At 39.7% G+C, this 22,589-nt stretch overlaps 3 protein-coding genes across 9 annotated transcripts; 2 read left to right on the top strand and 1 right to left on the bottom strand.

Moving 5' to 3' along the window:
- Positions 1-4: 4 nt before the first annotated feature.
- Positions 5-9,132, top strand: LOC148420972 (ADP-ribosylation factor-binding protein GGA1-like). 5 transcript variants are annotated; one of them, XM_088420067.1, is made up of 13 exons: positions 5-140; positions 1,148-1,242; positions 1,377-1,457; positions 1,741-1,878; positions 1,985-2,066; positions 3,388-3,492; positions 3,588-3,734; positions 3,995-4,038; positions 5,355-5,500; positions 5,735-5,982; positions 7,324-7,493; positions 7,631-7,741; positions 8,446-9,132. In XM_088420067.1, exons 1-13 carry the CDS (start codon positions 95-97, stop codon positions 8,473-8,475), a joined length of 1,443 nt encoding a protein of 480 aa, XP_088276193.1. In that variant the 5' UTR covers positions 5-94; the 3' UTR covers positions 8,476-9,132. The 5 variants fall into 5 exon arrangements, with proteins under 5 accessions (XP_088276193.1, XP_088276194.1, XP_088276191.1 ...); XM_088420068.1 differs by having other exon boundaries at positions 6-140; positions 3,678-3,734; positions 7,875-9,132; XM_088420065.1 differs by having other exon boundaries at positions 6-140; positions 3,663-3,734; positions 7,875-9,132.
- LOC148420971 (putative ATP-dependent RNA helicase DDX17) lies at positions 8,722-19,295 on the bottom strand. 3 transcript variants are annotated; one of them, XM_088420061.1, is made up of 14 exons: positions 19,018-19,295; positions 17,813-17,975; positions 17,569-17,737; positions 17,317-17,450; positions 16,345-16,410; positions 16,109-16,250; positions 15,716-15,876; positions 15,457-15,629; positions 14,920-15,030; positions 14,772-14,833; positions 14,620-14,679; positions 11,950-12,183; positions 10,596-10,889; positions 8,722-9,399 (listed from the first exon to the last, which is right to left on the bottom strand). In XM_088420061.1, exons 1-14 carry the CDS (start codon positions 19,068-19,070, stop codon positions 9,326-9,328), a joined length of 1,896 nt encoding a protein of 631 aa, XP_088276187.1. In that variant the 5' UTR covers positions 19,071-19,295; the 3' UTR covers positions 8,722-9,325. The 3 variants fall into 3 exon arrangements, with proteins under 3 accessions (XP_088276187.1, XP_088276185.1, XP_088276186.1); XM_088420059.1 differs by having other exon boundaries at positions 8,722-10,889; XM_088420060.1 differs by having other exon boundaries at positions 8,722-10,889; positions 17,569-17,665.
- A 64-nt stretch (positions 19,296-19,359) lies between these two features.
- ntan1 (N-terminal asparagine amidase) lies at positions 19,360-22,360 on the top strand. The gene is made up of 10 exons (XM_088420075.1): positions 19,360-19,674; positions 20,053-20,155; positions 20,523-20,588; positions 20,665-20,773; positions 20,841-20,914; positions 21,003-21,056; positions 21,144-21,197; positions 21,294-21,391; positions 21,542-21,655; positions 21,760-22,360. Exons 1-10 carry the CDS (start codon positions 19,594-19,596, stop codon positions 21,937-21,939), a joined length of 933 nt encoding a protein of 310 aa, XP_088276201.1. The 5' UTR covers positions 19,360-19,593; the 3' UTR covers positions 21,940-22,360.
- Positions 22,361-22,589: the final 229 nt, after the last annotated feature.

Raw genomic sequence — 22,589 nt, 5'->3', positions numbered from 1 at the left:
TCGACGCCCATCGACTAGTCGCGCGATATCATAACACCACGCGAGATCTATACAATTGCAAATACAGTACAGTACTGTACATTAATTCCCGAAGATGGCAGCAGCAGCTCCGGAAGAGGAGAGTCTCCTGCCCTGTAACGGTAATTAACATTTAATTAATGTGCATTTTCGTATATTATTTTCTTTATTTTGTGACATTTTTTGTATGCGTTCGCTTATGACACTGATACCAAAGAACGTGAATGAATTTCTACTTTAAATTGTGTACAAATGAAACTCAGTAATCTTTATTCTAATTGAATAAAAAGCGTTACCATATACCTTAAACCAAATTACACATTGTGCGTACTTTAGTTTCTCTGTACAATAAATCTAAAATAAAATCTTAATAAAGATGCCTACAAAGTTGGTGTTTAATATGATCCTTTGAAATACGTCACTATATGTTCATAGTTGAAAAACAAGCTGTGTTTGTCAAAGAATAAAGTCTGAAAGGAATCTGCTTCCTATACAGAATAAGGCCACCAGTCCTTTGAACAAGGACAACGATTTGTACAATATCAACAGGTTTTATGAGCTACTCATCGCCTCGGTTTTAACATTTAAATGATCTAATCTTTTCTCTCTTTTTTGACACTCGTTTAGTTGATTGTGTTGGTTGTTTTAGTTGATGTGACAAATATTTTTATCAATCACGAACAAAACATGACACATCGTATTTTTTAAGATCCATCATGTTGTCAATATTTTGCATCATTTTGGCACACGGCAAGTTCATCTAAAAGCGATACAAAGCTGCCATCTGCTGGCTGTACTAAGTGATGTATTGTCGTCCCAGGGGTTCCCGATTATGTCATTTCGCATTGATGGCACTCAAAAGATTTAAAATAAAGTCACAACTTACTTTACAGCCCTACTGGAATCCCATCTTAAGCAAACCTCTCTGTCTTTTAACTATAATTTTGAATTTCCATGCACGGGTGGTGATTTAAATGATTTACACTGCCTTTACCACCGAATAAATAGGCCACTATGGCGGCTTAGAGGCGAGGCGACCCATGTCTTTGTAGAGAATTTAAACAGAATACCCGCTGATCACAAAATGTTTATTTTAGTTTATAGTTGATATTTGTCTGTTCTCTTCCAGGCATTGTCAAGGAGGATACCAGCAATAATGTGCCCTGCCCAACCTATCAATTCAGAGCCAAAGGCACCATCTTTGAGGATGAAGAGAAGTCTAAGGTTGGCATGTTGTATATCATATCTGCTGAAGAGCCATGCAGCAATACTTTACTTCAAAGTTATCTACTATCTTATTCTTTGGGAATACGCTTTCCCAAACTGTCTACTGTCTCCCCGGTTATTCTGTTTTTCAGATGCTGTCTCGCTTATTGAATAGCACTCGCCCTGAAGATCTAAATGCTGCTAACAAGCTCATTAAGGAAATGGTCCAGGAGGTGAGTCATTTGTTGCTTTGTTACCTCGTGCTGTGTATAGCGTGAGGCCACACACAATGAACACCTGCTCATCGCAATAGATTGTTTCTAGATTCACCCGTGCGTTAGGGCGAACATCTGCAATATATAGAGGCCATGCCATATTTAGACTCCCGGTTTTCACACACTTTAAAAAATATTTCAACTTACTGAAACACATTTTTGGCAGGTCATTTGGTCCCAATTCAGTTTTAGAAGGGGGGTTGTCTTACAGCTCTCATAGAGACGCTCCTCCTCGTTCTAGGACCAGAAGCGCAATGAGAAGATTTCAAAGCGGATAAACGCCATTCAGGAGGTAAAGGAGAGCGTGAGCCTGCTGACTTATCTGTTGGAGGGGGGCGGCAAGGAGGGCAGCTCACGAAGCAATCAGGAAGTCATCAAGGTTACAAAGGCTGTGCATATTATTAACACATGCCGCTGCTATAGATTCACACTGATGTTAGAGGTGAGCCTTTGGTTTTAATTAAACATCTGTCCTGTCTTAACAGAATCTTTACCAGCGCTGTGAAAAAATGAGACCCACACTATTCAGGTTAGCCAGTGAAACAGAGGACAATGATGAAGCCTTAGGTAAGGGAATTAAAATGCTGAGGGAATGAAACAGAAAGGGCTGTTATTAGAACACTTCAGTAGGGCCTGCCAGAAACTTGCAAAAATGCATCAAGCGATCAAATTAGATTTAAGCCATAAATCAGTTATAGGTGAAATTAACAGAGACCTTAACAGTGCACCTGCAACGCAAAGTGTAGATTGGTGACGTAAGCTATGTCGTTTAAACCTTTCTGAAGCACTTTATCACGTGACTGATTAAGGAAGAGGCTAGCAGATTTGGTGGTTAGACTGCGTTTCATTCACACTGTTGCGTGCAGCTTTGATATCCATGACTGGAACGGCTTGCACAACTACTGTACGTTTTTGAAATGATATGAAGAATCACCAAGTGGGATAATGTCACATTTTTGTGTTTACTTTATCACAACATCAGTCCAACATTACAGCAATTGCCGTATGCTCGAATTACTTTTCATGTCGGTTTTTCATGACACTTAAATGTCTCCATTTGTCACGTAAAGCAGACTGGAGTAGATCATGACAATTTTTTGTACATCATCGGTATAGATAGAAGCAGAACTTTTTGTCAAACAATTTTCAATAATTTTGAATGGAAAATCGTTTTTAATCCAGATTTGAATGGTAAATAGTTTTTAATCAAAAATCGATTCTGAATCGAACCAAAGACGCCAAAATGAATCAAATTGAAAGTCCTACCCCCTAATCCATATTTTTGTTGCCATTGTTTACTTTTAAATTCAAACCAGAGATGGCTTCATGTCAAAATATGTCATCTTTGACAAGAGTCGTAGTTGGAATGAAAGTACACAAAGAAATGTCAACTGAAACAAGAGCAAATGTGAGATTCTTTGTATTCTTTGTATTCCCACGCATGCGTAGGCGACAAGAGCCGCAGTGCATCACGAGACCACTATATTGTGTCGTGCGACATCTTGGCATCAGAGCACATGGAATGTACACCTCAGAGACACACACACTCATTTTCAGAAGAGCCCGCGTGGGGTCTGTGGGAGCATAAGAACAAACTGCGCGTTTACGTCCATGCGGTCGACCCCTCCGGAAGTATATAAAGCTTTAACAATAATGCTCACTAATATAAATGTAAACCTTACCAGCATGCACACAGACATTGCATATGAGTGGATGGAGAATTTCTTTAACACAGAATAACATTCTACTCGCATTATAGATGTGCTAATTTGACAAAATGTTGCCTATTATTAAAATATTGAAAGAGCCTAAAGTCTGACATAATCATTCGGGTCCTACAGAAAATGTTGCAGAAACACAGAGTTAATAACAGGCTTTGTGCTTTCAGCGGATATCTTAGAGGCCAGCGACAGCTTGACACAGGCGATTAACCTTTATAAGCAGCAAATGAAGGATGAAGAGGTGACAGATGGTGACACTCCTTCATGCCCAGGTAGAGTCCGATACATGTGCATTGGTCACTGCATCCGTTTGATGCCAGACGATCGAAGAGTTAATACTGATTTGTACATTGTCTTTGATACAAAGAAGAAACCAATAGCCCCGCGCTAGTGGAACTGACAAGACTGAGTGCGCCAGCCAACATGTTACTATTTAACCCAGAATCCTCCAACCTAGAGACCCTGTATCAGAACGTCGGCAGCAGTCTCCTGGTTGATGACCTCATGTCGCTGGGTAAGCACAAAAAGGCAAACAAACTGAGATGCTGACCTAACCACGCAAAAATGGTTGAGTCAGCTTTTTTTACACAGCAGTTGAGTCTTATTTCCATCGACTGGGAGCTGCTGTTAACTAGCTGGCTGCAACCCACACGGTTGAGTCACTGCACATTGGTTTCTATCTGAATGCCTTTGAACAATCATTAAATAAACAAATGAAAGGTGAGCGCAATCTTAAATTGTTGGATCTTAACTGTCACTGTTTCTGATCTCTAGGGCTGAATGTTACAGAATCCCGCGAGCCTTGGAACTCTTTGCAGGTGGGACATATACACAAGACCGATTTTGTTGAATACTTGCTGTACAATGACAATATTGTAAGGAATTCTATTTCAACACATCTCTCAAGTTGCCTGGGGCATTGTCATGGCAGAACCATGAAAATGTACTGTAATTTCAAGCTGTCATGTGTACCAGGTTTAATTTTCAGAGGCCTGAAGAAAGTCCTTGACTATAATCATTTTATGTGTGGATTTATAGATGTGGAGTTACTTCATAATGTCACAATGTTAAACAGTAGAGACAAACTCATAACCATCTATTTATGGATGTACATGATCAAATATAGTCTCCTGTGTATTTGCTTATTGCGCATTTATTCGCTTAAAACTCAACTATTCAATTCATTTTTGTGCTCAGGCCCTCGCACTATCAACATAAAAGTATTCCTTTAGCGTCACCATATGGCTTTTTTGTGCCGTGGAAATATGTTGAAATCATCGATTAAAGGGAAAGGCAACCTCCTGAAATTCTTTAAATAACCAATCTTGTTTCAGAAATGAATCTCACATGATAAAAGAAAGAAATTAGGTAAACCGTGATTGGTTTTTAGCAGTCGCTTGCCAGTCATATTTCAGCTAATGATATTTCCGTTTCAGATTTAAGCTGAAAAGACAGTAGCTGATAAGGACATACAGTATGGAATCAATATGTCAGCTGGTTTACAATGATGGCTCTGTCCGTCAATCATAATAATATTTTTTTTTAATTTTTTTTTTTTTTAAATAACTAATTTTCAAAAAAGTTGTCTTTGAGTGAAATGGATAACGTTGATTGCTTGGCCAGCTGGCAACTGAGGGAATGTACAGGAATGAAAATAGCTAGTTGCTGAAAAAAAAGATACACAGTACTATACTCAACTATTATACAGTATAGGAACTCCACAATAACTACACATAGCAGTAGTCTCTTTGTGATCAATCCACAACTTGGAAATAAATAATTATGTATAATTTTTTATGCATATTAATCATGGATAACCTGATTATTATTGTACCAAAATCACTACACACACAAGTCACAATCATACTACAATTGTTCTTTTTCAAATAAATCATGGTTTATTATTGGGGATTTTTTATATTTATCAATCAATAATGAACTCCGGTATTAATCAATAGCTCCAGTGTTGGTTAAGCTCCAAACTCAAAAATCATTTTTTCCAGATAATTGTTTTTTTGGGGGGAATTTTTATGCTTATTAATCAATATTTCACCTCAGTAATAATATATACGTGTATAAAATTATATGTGTAATATAAACTAAGTTGACCCTTATTTTGCTTTCTTTCTCCCAGTCTTCTGCCAATCTAATATTCCCTGCTCCAGCAGTCTCAGCTTCAAGGATGGCGCGAGTGGCATCCAAAGGCATGGATGAGCTCAACTTGCTGGGGAAGACATTGTTAGAGCAGTCCCTTCCTCCAAAGAACCAGCAGGTCAAATGGTAAGAACCAATTTAGTGTGATCCGTGGTCTACCTCGGTGATGGTTTTCCTGGTGGAAGATGTCTAACAATGAATTGCACGTACAGATATCACTAGAGAATGTGCGAATTTTGTAAATATAAAGTCCAGGTGTCCCAATACTGTAGTCTGTAAATTGTTTCTCGTGCCTGTCAAGTTCAGGTGTTAATCTTTCATCATTATTTCTTTCTCCTATTTGCTGATCATGACACGCAGGGATAAACTACAACCATCCAAAGTCAGTTTACGAGAGCTCCAGACCAATGCCAACTGTAACTCTGAACATGCGCCAACGTCAACATCATCAAGTGCAACACCTGCATTCATGTCAGTCCATGAACAATTCCACAGTGGCCTCTTCAATCCTATGTCTCCAGCTGCAGACAAAAGTTTGTTGCTAGCTACTGGCTCCTGCGATGCGTCCTTAGATGATGTTACAGTGCCCCTGGAAGTAATTCGTCCAAGTAAGTTGAAGCTGCTTACTCCTCGGACAGGTTTTCATTTGTGTGGCTCCGCTCTAGCAAAAGGATGCGCATGTTGGCGGATAAAGGTTTATGTGTAAATGACTTTTATAGATGATGTGAACACAGAGAACTTTTGAGGTTTCTCCAAAATTACCCCCCGTAAGGTCTTTATTTCCCGCAGTCGAAAGGATGACAATGTGGAAATCAATAAATTGAGTACAGTAATTAGTTGACTATGCACATCATTGCTAACATGTTTTTATTCCACGAGCTAGCTGAAGAGTAAAACTGTAAACAAATAAGCGGGAGACCCTCGCCTTAAATGATGTCACAAAAGCTTTTCATAAATGCACTCAGCAAGTAAGAGAAGTTGAAAAGACATCTTAATGTTACTCTCCCTGAATGACTTGCGTACACCCGTGTTGGCGACAACGACGTCATTTGATCTGGACACCGGCAAATGTAATTCATCGTCCGAACCGCTTATGGTCACGAAATTAACCTAATCGGCAGTTCTGGGATGAGTCTATTGCTACTTTTAATTCAATGGATTTCAAGTCAGTTATGTCGCAAACACAAGGGTGACGCTCCTCTCTTGTGTTTACATGTGAGCACACCATTGAAGGAGATTGACAGTAAATTTTTGCATCGATTTAGTGGATTTTTATTTTATTTTAAATGCCTTGACTAAAATATCACAGCGATTGGCCTAGCCAGCTCCATATTGAACACAGCACATAACTAAAGGTGTTCATTTTGTATTATGTTGAATGGAAAAGCAAAAAAGTACAATACATTTGTGACACAAAATCCTTAAATCAAATTTCCCACTTGGGTAATATGACATTAAAAATCAACCGCACCCATATAAGTAGCAATAAATATACAAACTTTGGCAGCTGATACAACAGGAGGCGAAATGTAAGCTTAATGGGATCTTCAAAGTTTTTTGAGGTTTTGGCAAAATCACAATTTTTGCCCCATTTCATCTTTTGAGCGGTCAAACCTCCTCAGCTTAGAAAGTCTTAAAATCGCCAATGATGTTCTTCCCTTGTGTTGGGATTTACTTCCCAGTGCTTTTCCAACACTTGCTGAAAGTTTTGAGTTCAATACATTTTTTCTAAGGTGATAGGTGATGATTACTTTGGAACTTTGAAAAAAACGTTCCAAAACTTGAAATCCGTCAATTTTTGAGCGACCTCCTTTATTTAGAATTTAGTAGGGATTAAGTGTAGAATTAGAATACAGTGTACTAATGACTCAGTTTGGATTTTTTGACACATGAGAACTCTTGCCAGAGCTGGTCACATTTACCGCATATCATTTTTGCATTTGCTGTAGGCAGCTTGCTACCAGTAACGGTATACGACAAACACAGCCTGCGGGTCTTGTTCACGTTTGCCCGTGACTGTCTGCCGTTACGGCCGGACGTGCTGGTGGTGATCATCTCCATGTTGTCCTCAGCGCCCACACCTGTCACAAACATCCGGTTTCAGGTGGCTGTACCCAAGGTATGCTCATGATTTGCTTGAATTAGCGGGCATTGTGGTGACAGCAAATTTAAAACAAAAAATAGGAGCAAAAAATGTACATAGTCCCTCGTTGATTTTCACCTTCTGCAATTGGGATTTACTTTGTCCATGCCTAGGTGATGAAAGTGAAACTGCAGCCACCATCTAGTACTGAACTGCCAGCATTCAATCCTGTTCTACCTCTGGCTGCCATCACACAGATTCTGCTACTGGCTAACCCTCACAAGGTTTGCTTCTGTCATCTTCTATCAATACTGCGCTTGAGTTTAAAGAATGTGTAACACACACACGCACACACTAATAAATTTATTCGGTGTTTTAGCTGGGTACTAGTTACAGACTTAGTTTGCTGTGTTTCAGGAACAGGTGCATTTGCGGTATAAATTAAGCTTCAATCTGGGAGACAACTTTTACGAGGAATCGGGTGATGTGCACAAGTTTCCCCCTCCAAGCACTTGGGGAAGTCTTGTTTGAGAAGGACCACCTTGCTGCCATCTGATTACTGCTGCCTCTAAATTTTGGTTAAGTACCCCATCACTGTCTGAGGCAAAAGTGCCTCTTAAAAAGTGCCTCTCCAAATGACGCCTTCCTCATTGGTTCATCTATGGTCCCGTGCTTTCGAGTGACTTTTTCTTCATCCTACCAAGCAGCCTCAATGAAACTAAACAATCCTAACCCTATTCTGTGTTTAAGACATAAAATGTAAACGCATGTGTGTTAAATTGAGGTGCACGTGCCCAACCTGATATATACGCTCATGAGCCGACATGCACAACAGCAACTAAATAGGATCTAGCCACCGTACACACAGGACATGTCATGGTCACCTGCACAATTTCATGAGAGCTGATCATTACTAGAGCTGAATCCAAGACACTGCTCAGGTTTTGTTGACACTATCATAAGTACTATGTTGTACATTATGTTGCAGGGCTATCCAACTGCACATCATGCTGAGTGATGTAAAACCTGAAGATACTTAATGATGCTGTGCAGCTCTGAAGCAGTGTTTATTCTTTTGAGTCATGTTGGGATTTTGCAGGTGTGCCTAATCATGTCACCACATCTGTATATCGTTTGATTTTTGTGCTATCATTGAAGTCATCATGAACAATTTTAACATTTAACATTAACATTTAAGTCAAGAGATAACTATTGTCTTGAAGACCTTGTAATTTCCTTAGACACGTTGACACTTGGCACAATATTGGATTTCAAACAATTTTATTTTATTTTTTTAAATATCACTTTGCATCAACTTCAAACTTAGCACATGAAATGGCCTTTTGACAGGAAGTCACCCTAGCCCATTTAGTTGCTGCCTTTCTTGGCCAGAAAAGGGAAGCCACGAGTCCTAAAATGACACCACTGACATCTGCTCAGTTTCTACAACATGTGCCCGAGATTCAAGTCATTGTTTGCTTTATGCATCCGTTTATGTATTGTAATGTTTATGGCCTCATTAAAACTACTGAATTAAAGACACTTGAAGCTTAGGCCTATGGCTTTGAACAATTACAGCTATTAAATTATGTATGACAAAGGCAGACTGGTTTCTTGGTGATATTATGATTTTTTTTATAATGTTCTAGTACATTAATTAAAATTGGCACATTAACGGTGTGAGAATTTTTTTTTTTTTTTAGCTCTAATGTGACTCATTGCATTCTTTGGTCTGTTAAAGGCATTTTCTGTAACGGTTCTCAACAATTTTACACAAGAATCATCACTGAAACATTGCACAGAAATATGTACATGGTTCTTAACACCATATTTGGCATCCAAACATTTCACAAGCAGATGTACTGACCTCACCTTGACATTGTCCCAAACACAAACAGTCCTACTAATGTGAGGCTCAACAAAAGCAGAATTCCAGTTATCCCTAAAGAGTGAAATGAAAACAAAGTTGTGCAAAGCTTGTTTTCAATCATTTACAAATGATGAAATCTACAAAAAAAAATTAGAAGTGGAATATACTGATCAAAGATCAAATATGGATATGCATAACTAGTTTGAATGTCGGTTCATGTTAACGATACAACACAGCCAAACACTAAACTGGACTCTCCATAATGTATACGTACGAGTACAATATTTTTAAAAGGCTGTGAAAAAGCGGTGCACTTTATTCGTTAAGAAATGACAATAATGGAATGTTCAAACGATATATCCCGGCTCATTTTGGGTGGAGAGGGGTCTTTACCTGACCAGAACATCAATAACTCCAATAAACGAGAGGTGTCGGTTGGAGATACGACTAGAACTTTCTCAGAAATATAGCCCAAACCATCCCGTAGGGTTTAATTTTCACTTATGTGTCCTCGGATCCACATTTATTTGAACTACAACTGTACTTGGCAGAGAGTAAACCACCACCAATGCTAAAACATAATAAATTGATACCCGGTTCCTGCACGTTCTGCATCAATGTTCAGCACCACAGCACCCTATCCCACGTGGTTTTAAATTAGCCAATTCTATTTGGCGCCGGATCGACAAACTTAATGCATAATGAAGTCTCATCAGCACTTGATGTTTTAGACGAGACAGATTTTGAGTCGCCACAGAATCTGATCATTAGAATCTGCTTATGCCACGGGCCTTCAAACCAGTGCGTAGGTCTGTTCATGGAATGCGTAACCAGGCCAGGCAAGTCCATGGGATGACACTAGTTCCTACAACTAGTCAAATAGGCAGATGATTGTCCTTAGTTTTTTTGGAAAAGTGCATCGAAAGGCGAACTTGTTTATTTTACACTTCCCCATACAAACTTAGAACAAATAGTTCAAATTCTTTTGCTATGACTGCGATTGTCTCGCGACCATTTCGTTCCACTTTTTGCTCAATGTCAACACATCCGCAACCCTAAATGAGGAGTGGTGGTTGAGAAAATGGGACGCACGAATGGATAGGACTACTGGCGAGGAGACGGGTCAGGAAGAGGAGGAGGATTAAACTGGTATTGGGGTTGCCTGGCGAAGCCCACTGAGGGGGGCTGCGGTGGCGCGAGCTGCATGAGAGACTGTGGCCCAACTGGCAGCACAGATGGAGGAGGAGGAGGAGGCTGGGCAAACTGACCCTGGAGATGACTCGAGTGATCCATCCCTCCAGACGGGCCTCCACTAGGTTTGGAGTTGTGGCTGCTTCTGTAGCCCTGATACTGATCCAAACTGCTGTTCCTGTTCCCATCCCTGTTCCGGTTGCCATGGGAGGATGAGAGTGCGTCATCGCTCTGGTCAGAGCGGCTGTAAGTAGAGCGGCTGTCTCTGCTGCTGCTGCTTCCATCCCTGGAACGCATGCGCCGTTGACACTCATCCTGGTACATCATGTTGGGATTGTTGGAGTTGCTGCTGCGGTAACGCATTCTGCCACCTGTGACCAAAAAAAAAACCAAGTGGCACAGTTTCTAAATTGCTCATGTTTAAACCTTGGGTTGGCTTTTGACTGAAATTCCTGGAAAACGCCTGTTATACTGAGAATAATAATACACGGACATCAGTGAAAACATATTTGAAAACAACCGCAGAATTCCAATTTATACCAATAACACAATCAGCCTAATTCCAACATCTAACATTGCTTTGCAACTTTTGCCCCCTCATCACTCGTCTGTAAAACCATGACTCATAATTAGTATGCGTGACACAAATTGACCTATTTCATTTAACTTTTTTTGCCAGCCATTAAAAAAAAAAAAAACATTTTAACCAGCATTATTTTAATCTTACCCTATCATTTTCTCTGCCCATTCCAATTAAAAGAAAAAAAAGATAGGGCTCGGACGCCAAATTGATGTAAAAGGATTCCTCGATGGCGTTTCCATTGATGTATTTTTGTGTCAACGGTGCTCGATCGTAATTGGTCTAAAACAGGGGTGTCAAACTCGTTCTTATCGAGGGCCACGTTGCAGTTACAGTTTCTGTCAGAGGGCCGGGATGACTGTGATAAAATACAGTTTGGGTGTATTTGTCACACTTCCAACTAGTTTTGAAATCAGAAAGAGGGTGAGGCCAAAAAGCGCTTGCTTTTTCCCCCAAACAATTTCAAATTGACTTCCAAATGTGATATTTTGACCGGAAACTTGAATTGGAATGGGCGTTTCGCGGGCCGATTGAAATGTGGCGGGCCGGATCTGGCCCCCGGGCCTTGAGTTTGACACCTGTGGTCTAAAAATATTACTAAATTCAATTTATAATGCACTTTTAGATTTCAAGCATATGCCAAAGTGATAACTATTTGACTTCAATTATTGTATCTTTTTTTTAATGTAGCAGCGACATGATGAAAGGCAGAACTATTTCAATTAAGCTATACAGTATATCTATATATAACCTATATATTTTTGTTTGATGGGGTGTTGTCAGATTTTTCAAATGTGTTGCTTGGCTGAACAAGAGTTGGGAACACAGTGCTAGTTTCCGTCGATATTTACCACTTCCTCTTCCGTGGCTCATGTCCACCATCTGAAGCAGTTTTGGGTTGACGGCCTGATTGGCCTCCTGCAAAACACGGACCAGGTCGTGGGCCTGTCGTGCATTCGCAGGAGTGAAGAAGGTGTAGGCAGTTCCCTTGTTGGTACTGCGTGCTGTACGTCCAATACGGTGGACGTAATCTTCCGAGGAATTGGGATAGTCAAAGTTGATGACGAACTTGATGTCTTCAACATCTTTAAAAAATAAACAAAGTTTTAGTGATTGGCAGATATCAAGGTTATCATAAGAGAACCACAATTAGAATATTCTTACGTTGAGATGCTGATTACTGCACGTAAGTAGCTATTTTGCATCAGATGTAGATGACCGTTTCGGATAAACTTACCTCTTACTTGAACTTGAACTGTCCCGTTAATGGCAGTGTACTATTAAAATCTAGAAATCACCCATGGATGTAGCACACTACCCACTTTATTTCTCACTGGCCATCTTCTAAATGTTTTTCAGACTGAATATACACTAGTGTTCAGTAAAATAGTATTTAAAACCACAAAAAAAAACAAAAAACAAGGCCCAAACTAGATATGCAACAGTAAGACAAAACCTCTGCTTCCTCACCAATCCAGATCCAGTGGCACATGCATTATTATTCTGTTTTTCCACTGAAATTAATAGCGTCACCTTTACTTGTGAATTAGAGGCAGTGTTTGTGATGTTGCACCTACCCCCAGTGGAATACAATAATTTAAATCTGTTAACCAAACCGAATTGTCAAATTATCCATAGTTGTAATGAGAATATCTCTCACTGATTAATGTACCAGCTAGAACAAACGTTACTGTTGTGCAACTTTTTTTTCCCAGACATTCTAACTAACATATGCTGTAACCTTTGCGTTAGTAAGCAACATGTATAGTGGTGTGAAAAAGTGTTTGCACCTTTCCAAACATCTTAAATATGTTGTCAAAAATAACAGAACTAAACGCAAAATGCAATTTTACAAATAAGTCTTATTAAAATTAAGTTAGACAAAAAATCAAAACCTACGTAAGAACTGGTGTAAAAAGTGTGTGAAAAAGTGATTGCCTCAAAAACTAAATTTTAGTTAGGTCACCCCCCGCAACTAACAACACAACCTGTACATTTAGTTTCTAAGCTTTGAACCTTTACGACTAAATGCATTCACTGCTCAATTTTGGGTGCTTTGGTTTACTTTTCACCAACAAGACACCAGCAATGTTTCGGCAGAATGATCTTCACCGGCCAATCTGTGTAAACACATATCGTCTGTTTCTCATTCAAGGAGAAATGGGGCTCTGACCACAATGCTGAGTCCGATCAGGAAGTCTTGACTCCAGTGTGATCGAGGCTATTCTATCAAGCAAACAATATCGAAACGTATCCAATACTATCACGGAGGGGTGAAGCGAAATGGGCGGTGCAGTACTTACCCCCTTTGTGTGCTGTTCAGTCCTGGTTCAGAGGGAGGGGCTGAGGGTGAGGGAGACCGGATTCTTCCCTCACCTTCTGCACACACCAGCAAGGTCAGACGGGAGCAGAACCGCTAAACCTCAAGCGACACTAACACGGGTTCTGTTGCTCTCTCGTCACATTGCAGGACCCTCCTCGGGCCCCGGCCAGGACTGGATCCAGACGAGCCCATCTAGCGCGCTCACTGTCTGTCTGCCTTATTTGGACGGGGGGCAGAGCAGACAAACGGGCACCTCCGGCAGCTCCAATGACAGGCTCGTTGGATTCACACACTGACATTATCGGGCTAGGAAAGGGGGTCTAAGTTACCCATGGAAGGAACAGGGGCTCTAAACCCCCCTAACGAGACAAAAATCGCCTTTAAATGGGACTGAGCGTGCAGCGACAGCAGCAGCACAGACAGTAATAGCTGCAGTATTCTGCCAAATCCTGAGAGGAGAAGAGGGGGACAACATGGAAGAAGAATATAATAATAGGGATTTTGACAACTCCAAACCCTTCAACCATCCCCCATTCTCATATGTATTGTCATGTCAACAAAAATCACCACATCACTTCCTTCCTGTTTGTCATTTCACATTTGTGCAGTAAATGTCCTAGAAACCACACATATACCTTAGGTACAGTATTTATATGAGTGAGTAATGGTTATCGCTCTGGCGCATCGACCCAATACAGAAACTTCACTCTGTTCAGGCAACGTGCCATACAGCCCCGCTAAAAGGGTGCATTGTATTTTTTGCAACAAGAAACAGACCAGTGGACCAGAAAGGCAGGAGCCTCCATTTCAGAATCTTCGCCTTATAGCTGTCAGGTTATAACACCTGGCGAACCTCCTTATGATGCCTGTCAAGCACTCAAATTCACACACTCTAATATGAACTCTTTTTTTTTTTTTTTTAATAAAGGACATAAAGGAAAACAACTCTAGACTTTTAATAGGAGAGAAATACAGTTGCGTTACTGATCAACAGCAATACACTACTGTGTATCTTGTTAGAGAAGCCAATCCCTTCCACTGCTTATTTACCAAGTGATCACAAGGCTGGAGTGGAGTCCGGGAGGTGAAGGTATGTTAGATAATTAATTTTTGACAACCTTGTGCGCGTGCATATTCGGGTCAATGCTAAGACAACAATAAAGGGAGAGATCATTTTGCAAGTGTTAAAAACACATACCCAGACCGCGAGAGGCAACATCTGTGGCGATCAGAATGGGAGCTTTCCCGTTTCGGAATTCTGTCGAAGTCAAGGACCAATTTGTGAGACTACTTGCCCTCAATTGCCAGATAGGCTCTAAAAATGACTGCGGATGGTTGTGTGTCTCCAACCTGTGAGCACCCAGTCTCTTTCTGGCTGGCTCTTGTCTCCGTGGATACACATGGCTGGCCACCTAGCGTGAAAAACATTCCAGTCACCGAGCAGGAAAGGATTGACATGGCCATGCTAGGTTGTCAAAACTGCAGCCAAAATCTTTACCCATCCCTTCGCATCCTTCTTGTCAGTTCATCACAGCGTTTCTTGGTCTCCACAAAGATGATGGTTTTGTTCTCCTTTTCCGCCATTATCTCTTCCATAAGCTGCAAAAGTCTACACAGACAGAAGGAAAGAAACAACATTAGCCGCCTGTCCACCCATTGTCTTTGATTGATCAGATGTTTTGCAACTTTACTAAGAGCAAGTTTTTGTTGTTGTTGTTGTTTATCTGGGGATTTCTTCAATTTCTTCAGAAAAGATCTGAAACATCTTTGCCCTACAATAATTTACATCAACTTCCAAAAATGAAAAATGACAAAGATGGGAAAAGATTATTTGGGGGAAAAATGTCTTTTTCCTCAGTTCGCAATACATTTCATTACAAGATTTTAAACAACAAATTAACATCAAAGAATGTGAAACTTGTTTTAATTTTTTGGCTAAATGTGTAACTGTCTAAATGGTTATAGTGTAAGCAGCGCACACCTTTAAACTTGGACTTAAAATAACGGCAGGGTGAATTGATCATCACATTCTTACTTGCGGTCCTTCTCACTGTCCATGCAGACATCAACAATTTGGAGGATATTGTGATTGGCACAGAGCTCCAGAGCTCCGACATTAATCTGGATGTAGTCCTTCAAAAAGTCCTCAGCAAGTTGACGGACATCTTTGGGCCAAGTTGCGCTCCACATAAGGGTTTGTCTGTCAGGCTTGGGTAAAGAATAGAGGACTATAAAAGATGGGTGAAACATGTATCTTATCAAATGAAGCCTCTACAGCAAAGTCTTTCACCCACCCTGATTTGTTCAACTATCTTGCGAATCTGTGGTTCGAATCCCATGTCCAGCATGCGATCAGCTTCGTCCAGCACGAGGTATGTGCAGCGACGCAGGTTAGTCTTCCCTGACTCTAAGAAGTCAATCAGGCGACCGGGCGTGGCAATGCAGATCTCAACACCTAGAAGAAGCAACACTCGGAATTAAGTTCCCACTTCAAGAATTAGGAGGATGAAATCATATAAAAAAATGAGTCAAGATGGACTCTTTAGCTTTATTGCTTTTTTTAAAGCCATCATTCACTCATTCTCTACAACTGATGGCCATAGACGTCAGAGAATGACCTGACCAAAAGATGAATTCCAAACTTCTCATGTTACGCAGCCACCGTCATACAACAACGTATTACCCACCCCTTTCAAGGTCTCGAATCTGCGGTCCTTTGGGTGCTCCACCATAGACACAGGTGCTTTTGATTCTGGAAGACTTGCCATATTCAAGAGCCACCTGCTGAACCTGCTGGGCCAGCTCTCGGGTCGGGGCAAGGACCAAACACTATGAGGAGAGAAACTTAGTAACAGACTCGTGGATATTGTTTGATCAGTGAGCGTCTACTACTTTGAGTGGCACGTGGAGCACATTGACTTACAATGGGTCCATCTCCTCTCTCCAGATAGGGCTGATGATTAATGTGCACGATTGATGGAAGAAGATACTATAGACAAGAGAAAGACAGAGGCGAGTGCGGTGTCAAAAACTACGGAACAAGAAAGGAATAAAAAATTGTTCAATAAAGTTGACAGCAATACTATTGTATATGGTCACATTTATGATTACTGTTGATCATTTCTTCAGTACAAACCCAATTCCAATGAAGTTGGGAGGTTGTGCTAAACATAAATAAAAACAGTATACAATGATTTGCAAATCATGTTCAACCTATTGAATACGCTACACCAACAGGATGCTCAAAAACAGTTGATAGGGTCATGTTTACCACTGTTTTATCACCTTTCCCTTTAACATTCGAAAAAACGTTTGGGTACTGATCATACTAATTTTTGAAGCTTTTAAGTTGGATAGGAGTGCATAGGAAAGTTTAAAAATGCACTTATGGATGTAGCGCCAAACTGTATTTACCGACAGTTGTCTTCTCTAGTGATTTGATATTATGTGCCATAGATGATTGAGGAACACCCTTAAACTGTTTTGTCACAATTTTCTCACCATTTATTCACAAGGAGGTGAACCTCAAGATGCAGGGAAGCAAATGCAACCATGACATGTACCTGTTCCCAATTTGCCTGTTTACCTATGGGATGTAGCAGGTGTTTAATGAGGATTCCTCAACTTTCTCAGTCCTTTTTTTCCACCTGTCTCAGCTTTTTTGATGTTCCAAAAAAAAGCAGCCGTAAAATTCTAAGTCACTGATAATTTGCTAAAAACAATGTCACTTTGAATATGAAATATCTTGTCTATGTGGTGTATTTGATTACATACAAGTTGAACACGATTTGCAAAATCAGAGTATTCTGTATTGTATTGTATGTTTAACACAGAGTTCCAACTTCATTTGAAATAGTTTGTAGTAAACTAAAACAATGGTTGTATCCATCCTTACAGCTAGAGTCTTTCCAGAGCCAGTCTGTGCTATCCCCACCATGTCCTTGCCACTCAGAGCCAGCGGAAAGCCCTGAGCTTGAATCGCTGTGGGTTCCTGAAAGTTCTGCTGCATGATCACATCCATCACATATTCTAAAGGAGGGAAACAATAAGATATTCAAGTTGCTGGACCAATTCCTTTGGTTTACAAGCAAAAAAAAGCGCACACGTTTTAAAGATGTAATGCACGGTAGACAGCTGGTCTACTCACGTGGAAACTGTGCCTGTTGAAAACTCATGACAGGCTTTGGACAGTCAGAGACATTGATGGTGATCTCTTTCTTTTTACGGAACTCTTCAACTTCATACTGATGATTTAATAGCAAGATATGATTTACACAAGACTTCATTTTCCACTGCCTACTATAAAACATGTGTCCCTTTAATGAAGTAAAAAAAAAAAAAAGGGTGGCTACAAGATCATTTTGAATTCACTCAAATGTAAAGGTATGTACCGGACTCAAACGTTTAACTTCTTCATGCTCAGTATAGAAGTTCTTTTCAAATTTTGGCAGCTCATCCAGGTTCCACCTTTTCTTGCGGAGACCGTCGCCTAGATTCCCACTCCTCCTGGACGGAGGGCCATAATTGCGACCAGCCATTGGCCCAGAACGAGGCCTATGAGATTACACATAAAAGTAGGACTGCTGAATCAGAAATACAGTATGCGGCGACAATACCACCTCAGTAATCACCAACACGGTGCCCGCTAACACCAGTTGGTCGGCAGGCCTGTTCTGCAAATAGCTTACAAGTGATAGAACGTTGTGACGCTAGAAACTTTATAAAAAAAAAAAAAAAATGACATGCATATTACAATTGGTTTAAATCTTACAGTTCTTCCTTATAGTGAGAAATCATTAATATCTGTGTCTTCACATAAAAGGATGTAACGTTAATAAATATTTACCAATAAAATTATGATACTTCGAGCCGATTCATCAATCCAGAGGTGTGTATCAAACTATTAGCCTTTCCTATTGCTCTGTACCAAAGAAACAGCTCTCATTTTATAAAAAAGGTTGGTGAAACCTGCATTAGTTTTTTTAGCATATTTATTATAAGGTATTAAAAGGTATACTGTATTTGCAAAGCTTGATTCTAGTATTAGGGCCACACTAAGAAAAAAATATTATAGGAGTTACATTATCTTACTTCCGAAGAAAGTTTAGAGGAATGTGTTTTTATGTAATAGTGTAGCTGCGTCTCACAACAGTAGACGAACGTAGTAAATAGTCTAGAATGACTACAAATATTTGTGAAATGAACTGATAAGTGCCAAAGCTAGGCACTTTTACCAAAGCCAGGCACTTTTACCAAAGCCTTTAGGGGGGGGTTGAAAAAAGTGGACAAAATCGTACACGTTGTTTGCCCTTCAAACCACCCTTTTGTGCTTGAATACGATTTTGCATTAAGATATGATAACTTAAATCTAAATTAATAATCAAGTAAAGACATCTCTTAAATCGACAGACCTCCAACTGGGTTCTACTTAAAACGATCTACGGCGCAACTGAAATAAAACAACAAAACCGAAGGCAGCCTTGCCTTGCAGCTAGACCTGAAACTACGATGCAAAGGCGACCTCTTGTTGAACGTTCCAGCAATGCAATTGGCGTAATGATTCACTAACACATTTTATCCCAATACGATAAATTACCAGTCTCTTCCACGGTTCCAGTCACTGCAGTCATAGGAAGAACCCCGCCTCATAACTTCCAAAAAACCAAAATACGTGGAGCCTCGGCTAGTTAGGTTTATCGACAGGCTTTTGCGCCGTAATTTACCACAGCAGCACGCTTACTTTGCAGCAAACACGTGAGAAGAAATTAAAACACAAATAATTTACTCTGTGACTAAAATTACGATTTTAAAAATGTCTAAGTTTTGACGCGTCACGTAACGCAGTTTAAACGCAACTTGTCTCTACGCTAGTTCATTTCCCCCGCCCACTTCTGAAGCGTAATGTCGACTGGTCATGCAACGTATCTGATACGAGGAACAATGTATTCGATGGATTTCAGCGTATGATTATCTACGTAGTATCAATAGTGGATACAATTCGTTGTTTCTATGCACTAGATGGCGGTGTCACAATGGCTGAGATATTGAATTACGCCGTAGAAGAAGAATCTATCATGAACAAGGAAGTTGTCGGTACCAACATATTTTTTTAGGATATGTAGCCGTAGTTCAATCTGTTATGTAGTATTATTAATCAGTTGGTTTTCGGGACATGCCTTTGCTTATTCAAAATTTACGAGTGGACTGTATAACTTCGACCGCAGAACTTTTTGACAAATACCCACATTTACAGGTCAGTTTGCACATTTCGGCTAAAGCTAGCAATCACGACCAAGCAATAATAACACTGTTTACACCTCTAGTCTGGTATAGTGATGCCTGTATTTCAACCTACTTAAACACGATTTTTTTTTAATTAAAACATTTATTATATACAAACAGATTTTTCTCCCTACGTATGTGGGTTTTTGTATTATAGTTGATCTGATGTATGTTTATTATTTAGATTATGATTGGATTAGATTATTAATTAGAGTTTTCGTTCTCTAATATTGGTATTTATAGTGTGTAATAAAACTTGCATTATCATTTACTAAATGCTAATATGGAGCCTTTTAATGTGATGTACTTTGTCAAATCGCTTTGTTTTAATATTTTTTCCATGTAACAGGAAAATGCTAAAGCTTTTCGTTCCCAGCCACTCACTGACGTTGACCCCAAGTGCCTCCTGTACGTCCAACAGAGAGAGTTTGCTGCAACGACGCCAGCAGATAGTAAGTGAAAGATTTGTACTCATTAAATTGTTGTAATATAAAACAATATTTAGTAATGCTTCTACCATTGACTGATAACCAGCCAACAACATCATTTCAACATCATTGAATACCTTATGGTTAAACTAAATGACTACCCCCTCAAAAATCAATGCACTAGAAAGGACCAAATATAATTTGACCCAACTAAGTTTTTCTCTATTTAGCATCAAGTCTGCCTTCTAACTTTAACACAGGGTTGGCAATAATGTACTCTGTTTAATTACATTATTGTTTGTGTGCCTGACTCCATTATAGCTGCCCAAATGAAATGGTAGATTACATCTAACACCTGTTGTTTTTTGTTTTTGTTTTAAATAACTGCCAGATAATGTTTCAGTGATTGGATCTGATGATGCCACCACTTGCCATTTGGTTGTGCTGCGGCATACGGGTAAAACTTGTTTACTTGTTTTCTCACTTGTCTTCTTTCAGCCTACTTGAGTTTAAACTGTCTTTCCTATTGTTAGGAAGTGGAGCAGCTTGTCTTGCACACTGTGATGGGTCCAATACTTATGCAGAAGTCTCCCTTTTTATCAAACTGGTCACATCACTGACTACCTGCTGTAATGAGGGCAGGTAGGAAACAAATATGCAGTGTACTATATGTAATTCATTTAATTCACCTGCTAATCTCTCTAAGTAGACTTGATCTGCATCTTGTTGGTGGATTTAAGGATGAGGCAAAGACATCTCATGAACTCAGCCTTAACATACTAGGTATTGTCTAAATCTTTTACGGGATGTTGCCCTGCTGAGCAGTAAAACAGAATTATGCTGAACTTAAAGGGCTCCTTTCATTTTATAGCAGCCTTCCAGCAAGTGAGTGAAGATATCCACCTGCAAACATGCTGCATCACTGGTAACCAAATATGAGTGTCACATATTATTGGAAAAACATCATAATTCCTTTCTAATCCATTCTCCTCTGCTCTGTTTTCTTGCCCAGAAATGAATGATGTGGTTATTAACGCTGTTCATAGACCTGCAGTGTATGGTGTTGGTATGTTACCCAGGATATGATGATGTTGTCCGTGCATGCGTTGACATTTTACACTTTTATTGTAGTGTTTTTTTTGTTTGTTTGTTTGTTTTTAAGGTGTAAATGTTAAAACAGGCAAAGTGTTCCCTGCTACTTTTTCTTATAAAGGACCAGCAGAGGACCTGCGATCTGCACGCACCTTCACAGGGGGACAGGTACCTGTAACATATTAAAAAAAAAAATAAAAATCAAGGAACTTTTAGAAGTATACAGTATGTTAAGTGTTTGTTTTGGTCTCACTGAGAAAATGAAACCGCTGTTTTCTCCCAAGATCGACTGATCAACAGGTTTTTATTCTCACGCAGATGGTTGATATTTATGACTCTAGTCAAGGACTCGTAAAAGTCGGCCCTTGCAAGTGGTCTCCTAATATGGAAATTGCCTTTTGGTTGTCACAAGATGACGCCATCATTTTGAAGGTAAATTATTTACGAGCAGCCGCTGTAATGATCAATTAAAGGTTTCCTTAGGGAGATTCCTCCCAGAGTGTATATTCAGACTTGAATTTTTGCCTCCCAATTAGTACTTGTCCACATCGCCAAAGGCTGAGCCACCCCATTTTGTCCACCACATCAAATCCACCATCCAGTTCCTCCTAAAGCACCCAAACTCTGACGGTCTCTTCCCTGGGGGTCAGCCACAGCTCTACCACAGGTCTGAAAATGGTGACTGGGAGAGGGTTGCTTCTCAAGTTGATTCTTGATTATTTTTTACCATCCTATCACCACCTGCTTTTCTCATTGTGTCTTAACCTTTACCTTAATTCTATGAAATAGCTTTTATAACTCATCTGGCTGGTCCAGTAGAGAACGAGACGCAAACCACGTTCTATTGTTTGCAGAACGTATGTTTCTTCAGCGAGTTGATGCACCTTCCTTCTCCTTTTGTCTCATGTTAATGTCGCTTGATGCCTCATTATTTTTTTGAATGCACATTTGCAAAACCTAATCATCTATTGGAGTTAATACAATGATTGTACTGGTTGGTGTGAATTGATTCAAGAAAGCCTGACTGATAGCAAACCTATACATACTTTAAAAAGCTTTTGTAGCGCAAGTGTCTTGAACCACCTGTTGTCAAGAAGCAAAGAGACCATGCAACATTAAAGACCCTTTCAATATTAAGACTGCAATGTTTTTAATCATTTTTACTGGAATTACGTAGCAAATCATTTGAATTCCTTGAAGAGACAGTCTGTAACATTTAGACCGTATTTCGTTAAAAAGGAATAAATTCAGTGATTATACAATTCAAAAACTTGCAAATAAATGTGTTATGAATGACCAGCGGTATATTTTAAATATAATCGTAGGTCTAGTTATGTTTGTTATTGATACGGACAATGGTAAATGC

The sequence above is a fragment of the Hippichthys cyanospilos genome, chromosome 7, assembly GCF_059441005.1.
Source record: "Hippichthys cyanospilos isolate Australia breed blue-spotted pipefish chromosome 7, RoL_Hcya_1.0, whole genome shotgun sequence".
Classification (NCBI taxonomy): domain Eukaryota; kingdom Metazoa; phylum Chordata; class Actinopteri; order Syngnathiformes; family Syngnathidae; genus Hippichthys; species Hippichthys cyanospilos.
Note: the sequence above shows the minus strand (reverse complement) of the source record. Positions and strands in the feature narration are given on the sequence as shown.

Excerpts from the sequence above, each read along its gene's own strand:
- ntan1 (XM_088420075.1), top strand. The coding sequence starts at position 19,594 with ATGCCTTTGCTTATTCAAAATTTACGAGTGGACTGTATAACTTCGACC. Across the intron at positions 20,915-21,002 it reads ACTCAGCCTTAACATACTAG|CAGCCTTCCAGCAAGTGAGT; the intron begins GTATTGTCTAAA and ends TTCATTTTATAG. Across the intron at positions 21,057-21,143 it reads GCAAACATGCTGCATCACTG|AAATGAATGATGTGGTTATT; the intron begins GTAACCAAATAT and ends TTTCTTGCCCAG.
- LOC148420971 (XM_088420059.1), bottom strand. The coding sequence starts at position 19,070 with ATGAGGCGGGGTTCTTCCTATGACTGCAGTGACTGGAACCGTGGAAGA. Across the intron at positions 17,738-17,812 it reads AAGTTAAACGTTTGAGTCCG|GGACACATGTTTTATAGTAG; the intron begins GTACATACCTTT and ends ACTTCATTAAAG. Across the intron at positions 16,251-16,344 it reads AGAGAGGAGATGGACCCATT|TGTTTGGTCCTTGCCCCGAC; the intron begins GTAAGTCAATGT and ends CTCTCCTCATAG.
- LOC148420972 (XM_088420063.1), top strand. The coding sequence starts at position 95 with ATGGCAGCAGCAGCTCCGGAAGAGGAGAGTCTCCTGCCCTGTAACG. Across the intron at positions 1,879-1,984 it reads GCAATCAGGAAGTCATCAAG|AATCTTTACCAGCGCTGTGA; the intron begins GTTACAAAGGCT and ends CTGTCTTAACAG. Across the intron at positions 5,501-5,734 it reads AAGAACCAGCAGGTCAAATG|GGATAAACTACAACCATCCA; the intron begins GTAAGAACCAAT and ends CATGACACGCAG.